Source organism: Gadus morhua, chromosome 2 (genome assembly GCF_902167405.1).
Source record: "Gadus morhua chromosome 2, gadMor3.0, whole genome shotgun sequence".
Lineage (NCBI taxonomy): Eukaryota > Metazoa > Chordata > Actinopteri > Gadiformes > Gadidae > Gadus > Gadus morhua.
Window position 1 is genome coordinate 7,733,219 of NC_044049.1, and position 18,161 is coordinate 7,751,379.

General features: G+C 44.1%; 4 protein-coding genes across 7 annotated transcripts in view; 2 read left to right on the plus strand and 2 right to left on the minus strand.

The window, feature by feature from the left end:
- Nucleotides 1-1,032: 1,032 nt before the first annotated feature.
- On the minus strand, nucleotides 1,033-4,387 carry LOC115561445 (zinc finger protein 567). Its single transcript, XM_030381512.1, has 4 exons — nucleotides 3,994-4,387; nucleotides 3,271-3,407; nucleotides 2,254-2,359; nucleotides 1,033-2,153 (listed from the first exon to the last, which is right to left on the minus strand). The coding sequence occupies exons 1-4, from the start codon at nucleotides 4,274-4,276 to the stop codon at nucleotides 1,510-1,512; spliced, it is 1,170 nt and encodes a 389-aa protein (XP_030237372.1). The 5' UTR covers nucleotides 4,277-4,387; the 3' UTR covers nucleotides 1,033-1,509.
- Nucleotides 4,388-4,885: 498 nt separating this feature from the next.
- LOC115561436 (zinc finger protein 239) lies at nucleotides 4,886-6,842 on the minus strand. Of its 2 annotated transcripts, none has more exons than XM_030381489.1 (4): nucleotides 6,246-6,842; nucleotides 6,075-6,144; nucleotides 5,877-5,988; nucleotides 4,886-5,771 (listed from the first exon to the last, which is right to left on the minus strand). In XM_030381489.1, exons 1-4 carry the CDS (start codon nucleotides 6,539-6,541, stop codon nucleotides 4,948-4,950), a joined length of 1,302 nt encoding a protein of 433 aa, XP_030237349.1. In that variant the 5' UTR covers nucleotides 6,542-6,842; the 3' UTR covers nucleotides 4,886-4,947. The 2 variants fall into 2 exon arrangements, with proteins under 2 accessions (XP_030237349.1, XP_030237358.1); XM_030381498.1 differs by having other exon boundaries at nucleotides 4,886-5,750; nucleotides 6,246-6,839.
- On the plus strand, nucleotides 6,061-10,768 carry pgls (6-phosphogluconolactonase). 3 transcript variants are annotated; one of them, XM_030381535.1, is made up of 6 exons: nucleotides 6,061-6,386; nucleotides 7,932-8,213; nucleotides 8,337-8,444; nucleotides 8,548-8,652; nucleotides 9,936-10,076; nucleotides 10,343-10,768. In XM_030381535.1, the coding sequence occupies exons 2-6, from the start codon at nucleotides 7,950-7,952 to the stop codon at nucleotides 10,487-10,489; spliced, it is 765 nt and encodes a 254-aa protein (XP_030237395.1). In that variant the 5' UTR covers nucleotides 6,061-6,386; nucleotides 7,932-7,949; the 3' UTR covers nucleotides 10,490-10,768. The 3 variants fall into 3 exon arrangements, with proteins under 3 accessions (XP_030237395.1, XP_030237385.1, XP_030237403.1); XM_030381525.1 differs by lacking the exon at nucleotides 6,061-6,386 and adding an exon at nucleotides 7,225-7,467; XM_030381543.1 differs by lacking the exon at nucleotides 6,061-6,386 and adding an exon at nucleotides 7,226-7,467 and having other exon boundaries at nucleotides 8,551-8,652.
- Nucleotides 10,769-10,914: 146 nt separating this feature from the next.
- Nucleotides 10,915-18,161, plus strand: part of colgalt1a (collagen beta(1-O)galactosyltransferase 1a) — an 8,847-nt gene continuing 1,600 nt past the window's right edge. Inside the window, exons 1-12 of the mRNA XM_030381481.1 lie at nucleotides 10,915-11,307; nucleotides 13,456-13,566; nucleotides 13,700-13,817; nucleotides 14,483-14,617; nucleotides 15,034-15,238; nucleotides 15,735-15,854; nucleotides 15,993-16,069; nucleotides 16,206-16,312; nucleotides 16,468-16,600; nucleotides 16,789-16,916; nucleotides 17,432-17,638; nucleotides 18,141-18,161. The exon at nucleotides 18,141-18,161 is cut by the window's right edge and continues 1,600 nt beyond it. Coding sequence (XP_030237341.1) covers nucleotides 11,087-11,307; nucleotides 13,456-13,566; nucleotides 13,700-13,817; nucleotides 14,483-14,617; nucleotides 15,034-15,238; nucleotides 15,735-15,854; nucleotides 15,993-16,069; nucleotides 16,206-16,312; nucleotides 16,468-16,600; nucleotides 16,789-16,916; nucleotides 17,432-17,638; nucleotides 18,141-18,161 — 1,583 coding nt within the window. The 5' untranslated portion in view covers nucleotides 10,915-11,086. The remainder of the gene's footprint in view (nucleotides 11,308-13,455; nucleotides 13,567-13,699; nucleotides 13,818-14,482; nucleotides 14,618-15,033; nucleotides 15,239-15,734; nucleotides 15,855-15,992; nucleotides 16,070-16,205; nucleotides 16,313-16,467; nucleotides 16,601-16,788; nucleotides 16,917-17,431; nucleotides 17,639-18,140) is intronic.

An 18,161-nucleotide genomic window follows, 5' to 3' on the forward strand; every position in this document is an offset into this window, starting at 1 on the left:
ACAGTTCCATCTCCTAAAAGAACTGTTCCGGCCTTCTATGAAAACCTATTTGGCAGAGCTATTAAGAGGCTCTCTCTCTCTCTCTCTCTATGTATATTCATAAATCATTTTTACCATAGAGCAGAGCATATATAATATATCGGCTCTGATCTATGGGTTTTGCTTTCTAAACTAGTGACACCTTTCCATTGTTGTTTGAAGCAACATAGATCGATCGTTTAATCTAAAAAGGTTGAGAGCAGTTGCACAGCCATGTACAAATATAAGGATGTAATCTCTTTAAATGTATGAATAGGCTATATAAAACTGTTAGAACGTCATGGCTGTCGCCTTGCATGGTCGGCGCCGCCTCTGCCCTCGTAGTGTGTAAAACAATTTTGCAAGTCGCTTTTGATAAAAGCGTTTTCAAAATGCCTCAAATGTGATTGTAAATGTCATTCATCTCACATATTTAATGTATAATTGTTCATGACATGTAATTAATAATAACACTGGGAGCCTACTAATAATAACAAAAAAATTAATAAAAACTGTATTTATTTATTGTTTAGCCTTTTCTATTTTGTATTTTGGAAGTTTGTACATTCCATTATTTCTGTATTTATTTAAGACATACAATGTCTTTAAGAAGACATTGTATGCAAACATTACTATAAAACAATGGTGCAAGCTATACTGATTTTTCTTTTTTTGAATGACGAAGGAAATCTATTAAATGGTGGAAGGGGGAAGACGAGAAAATTAGAGAAAATTCTGAGATTAGATAAAATAGATTAAACTAAGAATTTAGATATGGTTTACTAACATCAAATAGGTTTTTGTTAAATCATTCACTCACTCTTGTGGCAAAACATTGTAGTATTTCCTTATATACGACTTGTAAATGAGAATATTTGTCTTTAACCTGGGGAGAAACAATTACCTGCTTTATATTGGCTACAGACAAAAACAAATAACAACCTATTATTTTCTTCAACAGACTACGTTGTTATATATATGTATATGTGTGACCATGAATTCCAGACTCAAAGGGGTGTCAAAACAAAAAAGGTTTTATTATTTAAATGTAGACATATAACTAATCTAACATCACAAGTGTAACACATTTTATTGTGTTTCGGTTTGAGGACTCTGAATAGGAATTGGCAGTGTAAACGTGATATAATGCCTTCTTCTGGGTGCATCAATACAATATCAATCATAGAACACTCATTACTCTCATATATTAAGATACATACACTTCAATAACACATGCTATACTACTATATAGTTAGCTCAATAGTTCAATACTATATAGTTGCAAAACTTTTAGTGACGTGTGGGCACACTTCTCAGAAATTCTGTTTTGGGTCAGTTCAAATATTTATATTTCTGAATGATCAGGGGATTTCTCCCAGATGGTAAAGCTACAGAGGAGGTAGGGGGGGGGGGGGAGAGAGGCGCGTTTATGATGCTCTTTTCTGATCCCCCTTACAGCTCATGTCTTACAAACGGCAGCTTTTAATTAGATCAATTAAAACACTGGTGATGATTAAAACCGTACTTGTACGCATAACTCTTCCCACAATCAACACAGCTATAGGGCTTTTCTCCCGTATGTGTCCGTAAGTGGATGTTCAAGGAGCTCTTCTGGGAAAAGCTTTTGCCACATTGCTGGCAACTGTAAGGCTTTTCCCCGGAATGCACTCGTTGGTGTAGTTTCAGATACGTTTTTTGAGCGAACCGCTTCCCACAAACGGGGCAACTGAAGGGCTTCTCGCCAGAGTGTCTCCGGATGTGTACTTTCAAACTGCTGAGATAGTTGAATATCTTCCCGCAGAACAGGCACTCAAAGGTTTTCAGTGGCTTCCTAACCCGCTGGTCCACAGCCAATTGTTTACCCGCGTTGGCGTTGTTGTTGCCGTTGCTGTGGGCATTGTTCATACAGTCTGAGTATTCCCCGGTGGATTGGGAAGGGTTTGTGTTGTCGACAAAGGTGCTCAGCCCCGAGTCTGCAATCAGATGCTCTATGAGCGGCACGGAGGGCTGTGTGCCTGGTTGCTGCTGCGTCTGGCTGTTGGCGTTCATGGTGAAGTTGTGTAAGTCTCTCGCGTGAAGGCGAAGCTCGTTGGGGACGGTTCTGTGAAGGGAGCTCTCCTCGAACGTAGGCCCGCCTGTGAAGATGGACGCGGCACACGTAATCAAGTACAGATGATTACAGCAATGGTTCTGATTTCGTTTTTTTCGGGGGGGGGTTTATCAAGAGGAACATACTTTTTCTGTGATCCCTGGTTCTCATCTGTTGACCGATTGGCTGGTCATCGTATGCCTCCTCTTTCACAAATATTAGGTCGGGATCACTGTCTATCAGGTTTATTGCCTGCAATGCACAGAAAAATAACACAATAGTTATTAGTAGCCGGATAAAAATATGGTACTGCTGAGAAAACAAATATAATTGTTTGCACATTTTGGAATCACAGTAGTATAGTTGCTATACACAGTGATCAGCTACTTAATAATAGCTGGACTTATTATTCTTTGCTATTAAACACAGCCAGTAACAATAATGACCATCAATAACTTCAGTGAGTGCAGCGCTGAGTGTTCGCTGGTCAGTAGAGATCATAAAGGTATAGAAGGGTGAGCACCAGCAGTTGTTAGATTCGTCTGCAACATTTACGTCTGGGAACATTAGGATTCTTTTTGGACGAATGCAAAGCCAAAATAAAAGTGGCCGATCAATGTGCGATCGTCTTCGATCGATGCACATTATACTAGTAGGTGCACATCAAACATGTATAGCCGTTGATGGCGAAACCATCCAAATGTATTTTTGGCCAGTGCGAGGCTCGCATGGGATAAACCTAAACATAAACACACTGATTTACTCTCCATATAGCCTTCAGCCAAAATTTTACCACCACGACATCGATATAAGGATGAAGATATAAAAAACCTATGGAACAACTCATTATCACATTGTCTATATTCTTTCATGTTAGGGCACAGACAAGGAACGGGGCATTTGCTGACATATTGAGTCCATCCTGAGGTTTATAAATTTGCCAAACCCAAACTTACCCCTGTTTCTTAGGGGAAAATATAGTACCGAACCGAAAACAGCGACCAAAAACCGTAAACCGAACCGAACCGTTGATCACTCGAACAGCTACACCCATGGTAGATCAATATAACAGGCCCATATAAGTAATATATGCAAATGACTGCAATTGATATTATTAATTACATCATTGTTATAAAGGGGCCCATTGTGTTATAATTAAGTACCTGTGGTAACACTTCTCTGGTGGCAGAAGCTTCCATTCTCTCTTTCCTTTCCGTGGCAACTCTTTCTTCTCTCCATAGGTCACTGCACCAGTCCTTTCCAAAAATGCCTTCAATCGTTGGGGGATGCTGTTGCTGCTCTATATAAACGAGAAATGTGTGTAAATCTTCAGCTTGCACTGAAGAAACAATGAATTCGTTTGAGGAAGCTACCCTACTGTGGAGAAAGAATATGTTCTTGATGGCATTATGTATAGGTGTTATTTATTTAAGGTCCTTTTGATACAACATTGTGCAACACTAGTACAAGGTGGCCGTGTATGAATTAAATATGTTTGTATTTGTGAGTGTGTGTGTGTGTGTGTGTGTGTGTGTGTGTGTGTGTGTGTGTGTGTGTGTGTGTGTGTGTGTGTGTGTGTGTGTGTGTGTGTATGTGTGTGTGTGTGTGTGTGTGTGTGTGTGTGTGTGTGTGTGTGTGTTTGTGTTTATATATGCTTGATTGAGAAGTTAATTCTTCTCAAAGTAAAACTAGTCGTCTAATCGAATTTTTATCGATTAGATCCACTATCCATCAGATCAACCATTGTAATGTGTAAAAGGAAAAACATCGACATGTACCCGGGGTTGCTGAGGCCGTTCTGGGGGTTGCCAGCCCCATGGATGTAAATTAAGAATGGCCACCCCCACCTCTGTCGCCGTGTAGCTTACACACTGTTCAATACCTACCTTGTACACGTTTTTCCAGGCCATGAGTCCCACTCGGTCGATGGTCAAGAGTGTCGTTTGGATAGTGCTGTGTTTCTCTGGCTGCCCTCAGTTGAATCTCAAGTGAATAGCATTTCTTTTTTAATGCATCGTTTTCACTCTTCTGTTGCGATATCTCTGTGTGGAGGACGGCGGAGCAGTCATCGGCAAGCTTGCTTATTTCAACTAAGGCTGCGTTGGTCAGTTGTTCCAAAATAGTGGCCAGATTAGTTCTGAAACTTCTGTTAGTGGTGTCGCACATCATGTTGACAAATTCGCTGTATAATATTTTTTGAGGGGAAATCCTGCAGATCGAGCGGACCCAACGTTACTTCTGAAACAACTGACTGGCAGAAGCCTGCTGCCGCAAGGGATTGTGGGAAAGATGCTATGTGTAGGACTGGTCTATGGGATGTATTCTAAGAACGGACTGGTCGATGATTAGGTTATTTTCGTCTTCGTTCTAACCATCGGTAACTTGATGAGACCATGCATCGGTAGCACTTGATAACATTTGCATGATAATATTCTCCATAGACGCCAAATGGCCTTTCAATACAATTTGCATATAGGATATAGTTATATATCATATTTGTATATGTATATGTGCGTATTATTGTATAATAATCTTAATGTATTTTGTCTTTCATATTCATTATTTTCTAATCAATTATTTGTCTTTTCACTGAATAAATGTACATTTTGTAGTTGACAAAATATGACAACATTATTAATATGTTATTACAATATGAATATATTTTTCAACAGGTTCAATAATAAACTTCATAATTATCAGAATGTGAAGGTGAGTGAGGGGAAACAATAACATTCAAACAAAATGTCCTTTTGATACATCACAAAAAGAAGACATCCAAAGTGTAGAACCAAATTAATTTATTTTCGGTCAAATGTGATTGAGCGTGTAACGCTGACAAATTAAAATTGAGTGACAGAAATGTGTGTGGTGGTGGTTGTGGTGGTGTTGGTTGGTCCTAATCCAACAGGGCGACCATGTCTGGCTATCGATTCCCCGTTATACGAGTGTCCGTCCACCACGTCCGCGTGCACGGCCAGGTGCTTTTTGAGATTACAATTCTTGGTGAATCCTTTACCACACTGACCACAGACAAACGGCTTCTCCCCGGTGTGCGTGCGCTGGTGCATGTCCAGGGTGCACTTCTGGATGAAGCCCTTGCCGCAGATGGGACAGCCATACGGCTTCTCTCCGGTGTGGGTGCGTTGGTGCGTGTACAGGTGGCCCTTCTGCGCGTAACGCTTCCCACATAGCGTGCACCTGAAAGGCTTCTCCCCGGTGTGGCTCCGCTGGTGGATCTCCAGCTGGCTGAAACAGCGGAAGCTCTTTCCGCACTGAGCGCAACCAAACCTCTTGGACATCTCAGAGTTCCACAGTAGTCCCTGGATCCTTGTGCTCTTGGCTGGGGCAAGGCTCCTGGCCGGGCCCAGGCCCTTGGAGGCCGCATTCCGGCAAACTAGTGTCTTCCCACTGGTGTCCATTTTGTTGTTATTGTTGTTGTTGTGTGAGGCAGGTGTTGGCCTAAGCAAGGGGTTCTGATCGCATGGGGTTTCATGGAACCCTGCTGGTGCAGCCGCATTGGATGAGGCAAGAGTCTGGGTGATGGAAAAGCAGGGAATGAACAGTTGTACACTTGACGCTGATTTTGGATGAATTGGAACATCTGACCACCTCTTCTCAGGTTGGGTTTGCAGTTCTGCTTCTCCTGTTGAAAGTAAAAAATAATCTAAATGCAATAAATAAAATTGCAAACCTGACTTGTTTACCATTTCACACTTTAGTCAATTTTACATTGCACACTTTTGCTTATTTTATATATCAGGTTACTCACTTGTATCGGTTTCTAGTTCTTGCTGTGTACTTAATTCAGAGGTCTGCTCTTCGGGTGGCTCCTCTTTAATTACGCTGATTACAGGCTGTTCTTTTGATTTGTCTGTGTACCGCTGGGAGGAAACACATGACATGGTCAGCTGACTAAACAGAGGCCTATCGTAAATCAGAGTGGTACCAACTAAATAGTAAAACTTACTTGATGTAAGCTTTCTTCATCTTCATTAGTTGTCTCAGTGGAGGGACATATGCTTTCCTGTAAACTTTCACTAGAGTATAGGAGGCAAACCAATGTTGCAGTTAACGTGCCGTTATTGCAAGGTGTTATAGTGTAGTAGTATGTGGATTTAATGTTGTTGGATCTTCCTACCTTTTTATTGGTTGGATTGTAGCGCCACCATCTAATTCGCCGCAAGTAATTTCTGAATCCCGTGTGATTGATCGTCCCGCGGTGTCCTGCCGGTGTCCTTGGGCAATCCAAAGCAGCTTCTCCATCAACTGCAATTTCTCTGTGAGTGATGCGATTTCATTTCGTCCCCGATTAATCTCTATTTTTAGCATCTTTGATTCGATCTGGACTAATTTACCTATTTCCAATACAGCCGTTTTGGATAACGCATCCATGATAGAGACAAGCTGTGAGTTAAAAGAGAAATTTGTCGACATGATAAAATCGTAACAGTTAGTAGCCTATATAAGAAGAGGGTTGTTACACTGCAATTACTGTCGGATGAAGCAGTCCTGTTATTGATATAAAGTATATTTGTTAGAATAGGCTACACTGCGATAGGACAATGTCCTACTTGGAGTAGAGCTTGCGTTTAGTGCCAATTGTCAAAAAAGCCATCGTTTCCATCTATCGGAGCGGAGGAGAATCGCAAATATAGCCTTTAGGACCAAAATAGTAAGAACTTGTCGCCACCAAACACCAACAAACTCGCCTCAACGCAAACGCATGCGGCTCCATCACTGGCTCGATGCAACCCATTGCTGTCAAACCACGTGGCATTGAATTGATGAGGTGATTACCGACTAACTGATAATTATATCCTATGTTGTTATCTGAACGGTGGCCTGGGATTCATTTATTGTAACCATAATCTGATCGGACATATGAAAAGGCAACCGACATTCCTTTTAGATTTCTCGTGTTTTGAGGTTAACACATAACGATAATAATTTAATTTTAACAACCCAGACCTATGGCCTCTATAGGCCTGCTTAAAACATGTTTGCTAGTTCTAATCAATTGCACCGACTTTATGTGGCCATGAGAGAGCGCAGCGGCGCAATAGTTTCAACAAGTTAATGCTTGTACAATACTGGTTGGCGGCGACCCCACTGGCTTTAAACGTCCGACTACTTCGATTAGAAATACTGCTATACGAAAGTCTTGTTCTTATTCCCAAGTTTTTCAAGCAAATAAATAGTTGTTATTTATTTTACTTATTAAATTGTCTCACAGCGCTTCGTCATTTGAATCCCCTATATGATTGGCTAATGGAAGTAGATCCAGGAAGCAGAATAGTCTATTCGATTTGCCGACAGATATTTCCAGCATTCAGCTTACTCCAACCAGGATTTATCAGCAGGTATTCCTTATTTCTATTGGGAACTAGTTTATAAATGTGAGATTGTTCGTAGTGTTCGGTCCTGTTGCATCAGCATGCGTTTTATGTGTTGAGAATGAAAGAATCATGCTTTACCGCATCTTCAGTTTGACATTACATACTAGATGCACGTCATGCACGATAGGTGCATGAATGGAGTTTGTAGAATCCATTTGTTTATAACAGTGGATGTTGATAGAGCGTCCACTTAAATCATTGTGTACATTGTATTTGACTAATAACGTTAAGATGAAACATGTACGGTATTATTCATTAATGTTGAGAGCACAGTGGTATTCTGTTGCAAAATAAGCTGTTGCAAAATCCTTTCCGAGATCTACTTCCTTGTGTGATGGACGTTTTGCTGTAACACACCATAACCATTTCCCTTTACTCAGACTTTAACCCAACTAGGTAGAAGACTCAAGTATTTATTCAATCTGCAGGAAGCAGAGCGGTTCGCAATGGCAGCCAGAAGAGTTGTGGTGTTCCCATCCTCAGCCGAGCTCGGCCCAGTGCTGGCTGAGCTCGTGTCATCTCGGGCAGGGAAGGCCATTGCGTCGCGTGGTCGCTTCACCCTGGGTCTCTCAGGTGGCAGCCTGGTGTCCATGCTGAGCAAGGAGCTGCCCGCTCTGCCCAACCTGGACTGCAGCAAGTGGGTGGTCGGGTTTTGTGATGAGCGGCTGGTCCCTTCCAATGACCCAGAGAGCACCTATGGGCTTTACAAGGTAAAGCCCGATGTTTAAATGTGTCATGTTTCACTCGAATAATATACACAGCATAGCACTGAATTTAAAAACAATTGGTGTGTGTGTGTGCGTGTGTGTGTGCGTGTGCGTGCGTCGGATCAGAATCAACTGTTCACCAAGATCAACATCCCAGAGACTGCGATCCTGTCCATCGACTCTTCGCTGCCAGTGAATGAGTGTGCGGAGGATTATGCTCGTAAACTGAAGGAGGTACGGCTGGAACATCATTTTTTCCAATTGTCTCGTACCTCTCAACTGTATTATTGTCCATAGACTTGGTGACACAATAGTGCTCTGGATCTATTGATCACAGCAGGTGTTCCCCGGAAACGACAAGCCCGTGTTTGACATGCTGCTGCTGGGAATGGGCCCAGACGGCCACACCTGCTCCCTCTTCCCAGGCCATCCTCTTCTGGAGGTGAGAACAATGCTCAGCAACACTGTTGTGAATGTGGCTCGATATTCCTTTTGAACAGTTCCAGTCCAATTATCCCACTGTCGGGATATGAAACTATAGAGAAGGTGTACCTCGATGTAAATGCAGATTAAAAAAAACTCTCACGAGTGCTTAGTTTTGGCTCCAAATGAAGGGATAATGAGTACATGCATGTTTAAAGAGGCACGTTACAGTCTGCACTTTTCTCCAAAGCTGCCCGTTCAAAACCGGTCATTCTGGAACCGTCGACTGGAACGAGATGCCCTTCTGCCAGTGTGCAGCTAACCTCAACCCTAGCATTAACCATGGCCCTGTGACGGCCTGCTCGTTGCTCTTTCTAAACCTGCAGCACATTTAAAGTCTCCATTTGACTTAAACTCGTATTTTGCTAATGATATATCAAATTGGAACATAAGTGAACAAAACGGACTCCATATGTAACCTATTTCTGTATGTTTATAAACACTTTTGGGTGGATATTTCCCAAAATATGAAAATGCATGTTTAACCATGACTAACATATATTCTGTTTTCAGAGGGGGAATAAAACAGCATTTGAAGTCGAATCTCAAATGTCTTTCAATGCGAGCCTACATGTGAAACAGATTGCATTGCCCACCTATTCATTAAGGCCCTACCACCCATTGGCTGTGACTCCTTGCTGTGGTTCCTGATTATGTGCCATTTCACAACAATATGTATTATCTCTGCCTTCTCAGTCACTCCCTTTCACTTGCCACAAAGACATTCTTTGGCCTTGTGAGTGCATGTCTCTCATTATGGGTGCGCATAACACATTTATGAACAAAATGTTGTCTTCTATCACTGGAGAATGGCTTCGTTAGATACATGTTTCAGTTTGTGTGGTGCTTTTCATGCTTCCATTTTGGTGGCAGCAAACGGCTCAAGAGCTATTCAAACTATTCCATATTCGGGTCATCTTGATCTGCAGACATTGGGGATTGACCAGGGCGGGGGGGAACAAACAACGGTGGGCCTCTTCATAACTAATTTACATATTATTTTAATTAAAAAATGTATTTTTATTTTTATTTTTTTACAAACCTTAATTTTTGGTGCCCCCTCAGGTACTTGGTGCCCTAAGCACTCTGCGCACTCTGCGTATAGGGAGCGGCGGGCCTGGGTTTGACCCTGGTAACGTTCGTCAGGGTCTTGGGATCTACACTATACGGACCTGTGGATTATATAAGAGAATTGTTGAGGGAGGTTCCTGTTTATTTGCATTGTATTTTCCCCTATTTCAGGAAACTGCGAGGATCGTGGCCCCCATCAGCGACTCCCCCAAGCCCCCCCCACAACGCGTCACCATGACCCTTCCCGTGGTGAACTCGGCGCGCTGTGTGGTGTTCGTGTCGACGGGTGGCAGCAAGGCGCCCGTGTTGAAGGTAACTCGTTGTGTATCTAACTGTGTAACAATTTGTAACGCTGTTACTTGGAGGTATACATCAGTATGGTTGTGTTTTACATTATTCGTCCAAGCGACGGAGAGATATTAAGTTCGTTTATAACAGAGAATCAGACGGAAACACTGTCCAAAATTCGTATTTATACAGTGCCTAAACATGTGTTTAGACAGTGATTATACACAGGATTAAAATCACTGACAGACGATAAGCAATGGGGACATTCATTCTTTTCTTTTTGTTCACAGGAAGTGCTGGAGGGGCGGGAAGGCCCAGCGTTCCCCGCAGCCCGGGTTTTGCCAACTGAAGGAGAGCTCTTCTGGCTCATCGATGGCCCGGCTGCTGCTGACCTGACGATCACCGTAGAGAAGCCTGGATCAGGCGCACGGCTTTAGGGTTTGCTCCTTTGCTACCTGGAGGACTGAGACAGAATGTACATTTTGTTAAATATGCAAGTTGTAACAAACAAAGGGTCAAAGTCCGTCTCTAGGAGAGAATGTGTGTGTGTGTGTGTGTGTGTGTGTGTGTGTGTGTGTGTGTGTGTGTGTGTGTGTGTGTGTGTGTGTGTGTGTGTGTGTGTGTGTGTGTGTGTGTGTGTGTGTGTGTGTGATCTAATCATTTGGTCGAAAGCTGGTCTGAACTGAAAAAAATCATTAAAAGTTTTGAAGAACGTGCAGTTGTGTATATTTAAAAAAAAAAAATCACTAAATCAAGATCGTTCATGTTCTTTGGGCAGGTCTAATTGTATAATTACAGTTGCAAATCAAACTGCACTGGGCTCCAAAGTCCATCCCCTTTAAGAGTACATCGGGACGTCCCCTTTAAAGTGCAACTTGGCGGTGTTGTCACATCCGAGGGCTGCAGAGAATATTAGCGTTATAGCGATGGTCTTGTGAGCCTAGAAAGGGTACATTTGGAAGCTATATCCTTCAGCTACAAGACTTCAGACACTTCATCTTTCTATAATTTATTTTTCCTGGTGTATTTTGGCAATGCACCGCTTTATTTCTCTGTACGGCGCTCTGATCTTCGCATACCTAGCGTGCAGACCATCTTGGGGATATTTTCCAGAGGAACGATGGAGCCCCGAATCTCCAATTCTGGCACCGCGGGTTCTTATCGCCCTTATATGCCGGAACGCAGAGCATTCTCTGCCTTACTTCCTAGGGGGTATCGAACGTCTTAACTACCCGAAGGACCGTCTAGCTGTATGGTAAGTCCTGAAGTTGATAACTACAACCGATCTACGTGCAGAGTAACGGTACCGACGTTAGTCACAACCACATCTCTTGGTTAATGACACGTAGTGGAATCATTTCCAGTAGGGGGGGAAAGCCTATTATAATGCTGTGCGTTGCCGTTAGGTCTCGTCGATCTAACTTTAATGTAGCGCTTAGTTGCTGTCATGTGCAGTCAACTCTTCCCTCTACGTTCTACTTCATATAATTCTTCCTGACATGTTGGATTCAAATGAATAGACTTTTAGACCCATGAATTAACGCCTGGGACTAAATATGGTGGGACTAAATATGTTGCAACCCCCGGCCATGTAAAGTCACAGCGATGAGCTCTCACGCAGACACTTCGTACAGCAAGCCCCGTATGCCTCTAATGTGTATACGTGGAGGGCAGATGGTGGGGACCATTGTATATAGCCAGAAGGGGTGCTAATGAAACTTTTTCAAAGATGGGGATCTCTTCCATTGCCCACTTCTCAGTGTAGAAGAGTCCTAGCTTCCACCAAGTTTCCACTCACACACACACCCATATCTCATTGGGCGCTATAGTTCGACACTGTTCAACTGCATTGGTAAATCAGTGTTAGGGTTCTCCATATAGGCTCAGTAGAGCCTAACCAATCCGTTTGTATATGACCCTAACCCATTTTACCTTTTTTATTTTTTTTATTTTTTTACCTTTTTTTTACCTTTTTATAATCATTTGAATAATTTAACTAGGATACCATATGAAGAGGATTCATCAAGTATGCACGAGTGTTGAAAGGAATGTCTGGAATGGTATTTGGTTGTATGCACACAAATGTTAAAAGAGAGGAACCTTGGCACTTCCTTAACTTCCTCAATGCACAGCACCTGTGAGCTGCAAGACGTCCCCTGAGGCAAGTAAGGCAGTAGAATTTTAATGCACCCGTGGATACCAGCCATAGACCTATTCAAACAACCAAATGTTGAAAGCTTGATGGAGGGCGATGGATTAAATGAGATTAAGTCTTTGACATTGTTTTTTTGTTGCGTCCAATTTCCCATATTTATCTCAGTTTTACTTGTTTATTCCTAATAAGTTTGTTTTACACAAAAAGAGATGTTCTATAGGTGAAACCACACCAGCACACATAGCTGTGGGCTTTCCGAGGGACAAATGTAAACGACTGTCACATCTCGTAAACATTGCACGCTGAGGTCTTAACCAAACCATTTGGAATACATACCATTTGCTTCTGTAAACACATGCACACACTGCATGCATGCCTACAATCCTTTAAGTTAACACATGGAATAGCAATGCAAAAACAGATTCTCTAGCGAGAGAGAGTCAAGCACGTGGCAGAAGACGGCTGTCCGGGCAGCCGGGCCCGACCGGTCAGGGGAGACTGGCGTTTGGATAGCCGGGAGCGAGGGGATAGACGGTTTAGTGGGCAGCTGCAGTGTTCTCACGGGCTGATGTGACATCAGCAGCGGGGAGAACCTGACTTGGCTGTCTGCCATCCATAGAAAGGCTACAGACTCTTGTATATAGAGGGGGAGAGAGAGACAGAGATTTTGTCGAGTTGTAACATGATTCCCCCGCCCCTTCCTCTTCCACATAGACCTAGAGCCAGGCGAATGGAATGAGAAGAGCCCAACATGTGGCTTGATTTAGAATCCACACGGCATTCAATCGAATGTGCCCGTCTGCCCAGGGCTGTGTTGACGCACTGCGCACATGTACACACATCCTGCCTTCTTTGTTTTCCTGTTCCCCGTCCTCAGATAACTGCAGACCCGGCAGTTTTTACTTATCCTAATGTCATTTGGATCATTGCCAAGAAGTAGATCATATCCCCTAGAATTAAGACAACCAGAAGCGCCACAGCGTGATAAAAGTGTATTTTTGTCTAGGCGTGTCCTCCTGGGAGACACAGATGATAAACTATCACAAAGCCCACTGAGAACTATTGTTCTTTGAGCCTCGTGGTTTATCCTTTCAATCGGTTCAAGTCTCAACTCGAATCCGGTCTGGCTTCAGCGCTATAGTAACACCATGCATGTGAAGTCTCTTACTGCCGGCCCCCTTAATGTGCAGCTCAAAGCCTACTTTCCTGGCATTGATGGAGATGACTTTTGTTTTTTTCACGCGACAGGGTTGCAACGGATCACAACGAAGACAACACCACGTCCATCCTCCGAGACTGGCTCACCACGGTCCAGAACCTCTACCACTATGTGGAATGGAGGCCGAAGGAGCAGCCCAGGTCAGTTCCCGCGAGTCTAGCGTTACATGAGAGTTTGACACGGATCCTATGGAGACAATGCCAGGTGTTGACGTTCCCCTTTGTGTCGGTGTGTCTGTTTTGTGTTTTTGTTTGTTTGTTGTTGTTTTTTTAGTGAGTATCCGGACGGGGACAGTCCGAAGCAGTGGACCAATCTACGCTATGCCCATGTGATGAAGCTGCGCCAAGCAGCGCTGGACTCGGCCAGGGAGATGTGGGCCGACTACTTCTTGGTGTGTGTGTGTGTGTGTGTGTGTGTGTGTGTGTGTGTGTGTGTGTGTGTGTGTGTGTGTGTGCGCATGTGTGGGTCTGTGTGTGTGTGTTTGTCTGTGAGTGCCTTTTTGTCTGTCTGTGTGTGAGCGTCTGTGTGCGTGTGTGTTTGTGTATGGGAGGGGGGTGGGGGGGGGGGGGGGACATTTTGCACATTATAACAGATGGGGCTGTCTAGGGCTGATGGAGAACGGGCACAGCGGCAGGGTTTGGTTCTTCTTGGGTTACTTTCATTACAATGGCGCGGTTCTGATGAATGCTCAGGTCCGTGGCTCTTTGCAACATGTGCAATTTTATCTCTATGAATGGGTGTCCTGACCGCCTATGTTCACTGCTTTTGATTCAAGTTTCAAGTAGAGGCCAGCAGTTCAAGGAGAGGCCAGTAGAACTCGCTACAAAGCTCAACTCAAAATAAACCCTCAAACTGTAATCCCGTTTTTCTATTTCGTAAACTCAAGCATTATTGTTAATATCAGCAGAGAGCATATGTTCTTTCAATCATACCACTTTCTTTAGACATCCAAAGACTTACGGGTTTTCTATTCAGTTTGTTTCTTCTCAAATCAGCTTTTCTTTTGAAAAAGACAACTTTCTCAAACTATTGTTTTTTTTTCCTTTCTGGTTTTAGGCCGTGGATTGTGACAACCTCCTCATCAATCCGGAAGTCCTGTGGAAGCTCATCGAAGAGGACAAGACCATCGTTGCGCCAATGCTGGAATCGCGCGCCGCCTATTCCAACTTCTGGTGTGGTATGACCTCCCAGGTACTTTGTGTGTTTGGTCAAGCGTATTAGTTCATGTCCATGGGGGTCATTTAATGAGAAAAGGCGGGCAGGATTGTATAGTGACCAGCGTCTTCGAATGCTAATCCGAAACAAAGTGTGTTCGACAGCCAACGTCTGCTGCCTATCTGTAGGCATTCTCGATGCAAGAAGCCTTAACCTCTTGCACGCTGCTAAATAACCTGGACCTGAATTCACTCATCTTTGATGAGATATTAGAATTCTCAGCTGTTTTGGTCCCACTCCTCTCAGAGTAGAAACAGGAGGTAGAGTGGGTCGGCTGGTAACCGCCAGGTTGCTAGTTCGATCCCCGGCTCCTCCTTAGGGCAATATTGTAAAGCGCTTTGGGTGAAAGCGCTTTATAAATGCAGTCCATTTAACCATTTACCATCTTGCAGGGTTATTATAAACGCACGCCGGCCTACATTCCCATAAGGAAGCAGCAGCGGAGGGGTTGCTTCGCCGTGCCCATGGTCCACTCCACCTTCCTGATCGACCTGAGGAAGGAGGCGTCCAGGCAGCTGGCCTTCCACCCGCCGCACCCGGACTACAGCTGGGCCTTCGACGACATCATCGTGTTCGCCTTCTCCGCCCGCATGGCAGGTATGGGGGATTCGTCCGTTAATGTGTTATGCCATGCTCATCACATGTTTATTTTCCGACGTTGTTTATAGGATGGGTATGTTATACCATGTTTATCACCTGTTTCTGTTCGACTGTGTATATCCTTGTTTATGTTTATGTTAGGCCTTGGTTATCACATGTTATTGTTAGATGTGAATCATATATTTATCTGAGGCCTTGGTTATCGTTATCGTTTTTGTTATGCCTTGTTTTCCCCTTTGTTTCTGTTTGATGTTTATCACATGTTAGACATTGTTATGAACGGTCCACCTTGTGTGTCTCGGTTGGACCATGTTTATGTTTGACACACTACATATGTACATTACCTGTTATTGGTACTTATACCAAAATTTGAAGTATCTATAAATGAACTGCAGTTCCCCTGAAAAAGCCCCCTTTGGGTGCTGTTCGCCTTGAGTTAACTTGTGACTAAAACAAAAAACAAATGACATTTGTTCCTATTTTCTCTTTGCAGATGTACAAATGTTTGTATGTAACCAAGAGACCTTCGGTTACTTCCCGGTTCCGTTACGGGCTCACAATTCACTGAAGGACGAGGCGGATAGTTTCTTGCATGCCTTGCTGGAGGTTAATGGTGAGTTGGCACGCATTTGACCCCACGGTGGCTTCCATAGACGCAGTCTTGTTCTCAACGCTTTCGTGTTACTTCTGTCTCCCAGCATGCATTTCTGTTGACCCTTTTCTGTGTTCATCTTCCCCTCTCACTACATAGTGCGACACCCCCCAGTGATGCCCTCGAAATACATTCCTCCCCCGACTAAACAGCCAGACAAACTGGGCTTTGACGAGGTGAGTAAAGTGGGGGCTTTGTGAAGATGAACACTGAACAAATGCCAGAGTTTTTGTCACTTTCTTTGCAGAATGTCGCCATCTACTGGCGAGTGTCTGGGCTGACATGTGCTGGTTTGTTGTGCTGTGTGTGCAGGTTTTCATGATAAACTTGAAGAAGAGAACGGACCGCCGAGAACGCATGCTGAGGACGCTGTACGAGCAGGAAATCGCATCAAAGGTTATCGAAGCCGTGGATGGAAAGTACGTTTTCTTTTCAAGTTTCTTACTTATTGTAAGTCGCTTTAGATAAAAGCGTCTGCTATGTGCCTAAATGAGAATTTTTTTTCATGTTTCCGTCTTTACCATTCTGCTTTATTTCCCCTCCTGATGTATGTTCTCCCTCCTGTCTGTCGCAGAGCCATGAACATCAGTGAGATCAATGCGATGGGCATCCACATGCTTCCTGGGTACAGTGACCCCTACCACGGCCGTCCACTGACCAAGGGAGAGCTGGGCTGCTTCCTCTCCCACTACAAGATCTGGAAAGAGGTGCGAGACCAAAAAGCCTATCAAATTACCCCTCAAAAAGTATCCCAATCATTCTGAATGAAATGCTGGCTCCTATGCACTCTGTCAAAATCGATTTGTAGTTTTTGTTTAATTCTGGTTGTATGCGTTCATTGCCCTCATTGGCGCTCGCTGACGGAGCCCCGTCGTGTGTCGTGTCTGGCCCCTAGATCGTGGATCGAGGTCTGCAGACGTCCCTGGTGATCGAGGACGACCTCCGCTTCGAGATCTTCTTCAAACGGCGCCTGAAGAACTTGATGATCGAGGTGGACAGGGAAGGACTGCGCTGGGACCTCATGTCAGTGATTAGCAAATCATCCTGGGGATTCTTATTTTTAGAAACGTCTTTTAACATATTCAGACATGCTTGCTAGTAAGCAGTGACAAAGTTAAAGGTGACATATTATAACACTGGGTAGGCTGGTAGACTGATCAATCCAGAACACATCTAGGCGTCACGAACACTTGTGACGTAAGAAGAGGCCGATTTTTAAAACGGCTTGTAATGGCTTTTCACATTCAACCCGGTGGTATAATATGTCACCTTTTAAGGTGCATTGCAACAGGGTGAGGTTAACCACCCTCTGGCCCAGACTAGAGAATCAGGCCGGAGCTGGTCTCTGCAGTTTGAGTTAAGGGGTCATAACTCTCGATGCCTGAAGGGGCTAGAGAAGCATGTGAGCTTGTTGAAACGTCAATTTGTTTTTTACGAGTCATCGGCTCCAAACTCTGCCCACTGGGGAATTTTCCATTCCTCCGCCCATCACCGTTCACGTTGTTTCCCCTTTCCACCCCCGTTCTCTTTTCAAACAGCTACATCGGACGGAAGCGTATGCAGGTGGACCGCCCGGAGAAGTCGGTGCCTAATATTCATAACCTGGTGGAGGCGGACTACTCCTATTGGACGCTGGGCTACATGATGTCGCTGGAGGGGGCCATGAAGCTGCTAAAAGCCGAGCCGCTGAAGAGGATGCTGCCCGTGGACGAGTTCCTGCCCATCATGTTCAACAAACACCCTGTGTAGGCTTTGTCTTGTGTGATCTTCAACATAGTAATTATGGCATTTTGACACTGTGACAAAAATAGACAGAAATAAGCCCGTCATTTAGAGAAATAGGTGTCAGATCCTATGTTTTTTGCCGGTCTCTGCCTCCACGTTTGTGAACGTTCTACTTTGCTCCGAACTCAAGGCGCAGTCTTTTCGTGACGTCGAGGTGCCTTTTCCGAGGCATTACGACGTCACGACGTGTGGATGTGTGGAGTTCACTCACATCTCTCTCTCTCTCTCTTTCTCTCTCTCTCTCTATCTCTCTGTCTGTCGGTCTGTCTGTCTGTCTCGTTCTCTCTCTCTCTCGTTCTCGTTCTCGTTCTCTCTCTCTCGTTCTCTCTCTCTCTCTCGTTCTCTCTCTCTCTCTCGTTCTCTCTCTCTCTCGTTCTCGTTCTCGTTCTCTCTCTCTCTCTCGTTCTCTCTCTCTCTCTCGTTCTCGTTCTCTCTTGTTCTCCCTCTCTTTCCCCCAACCAGCTCGGAGTACATGGAGGAGTT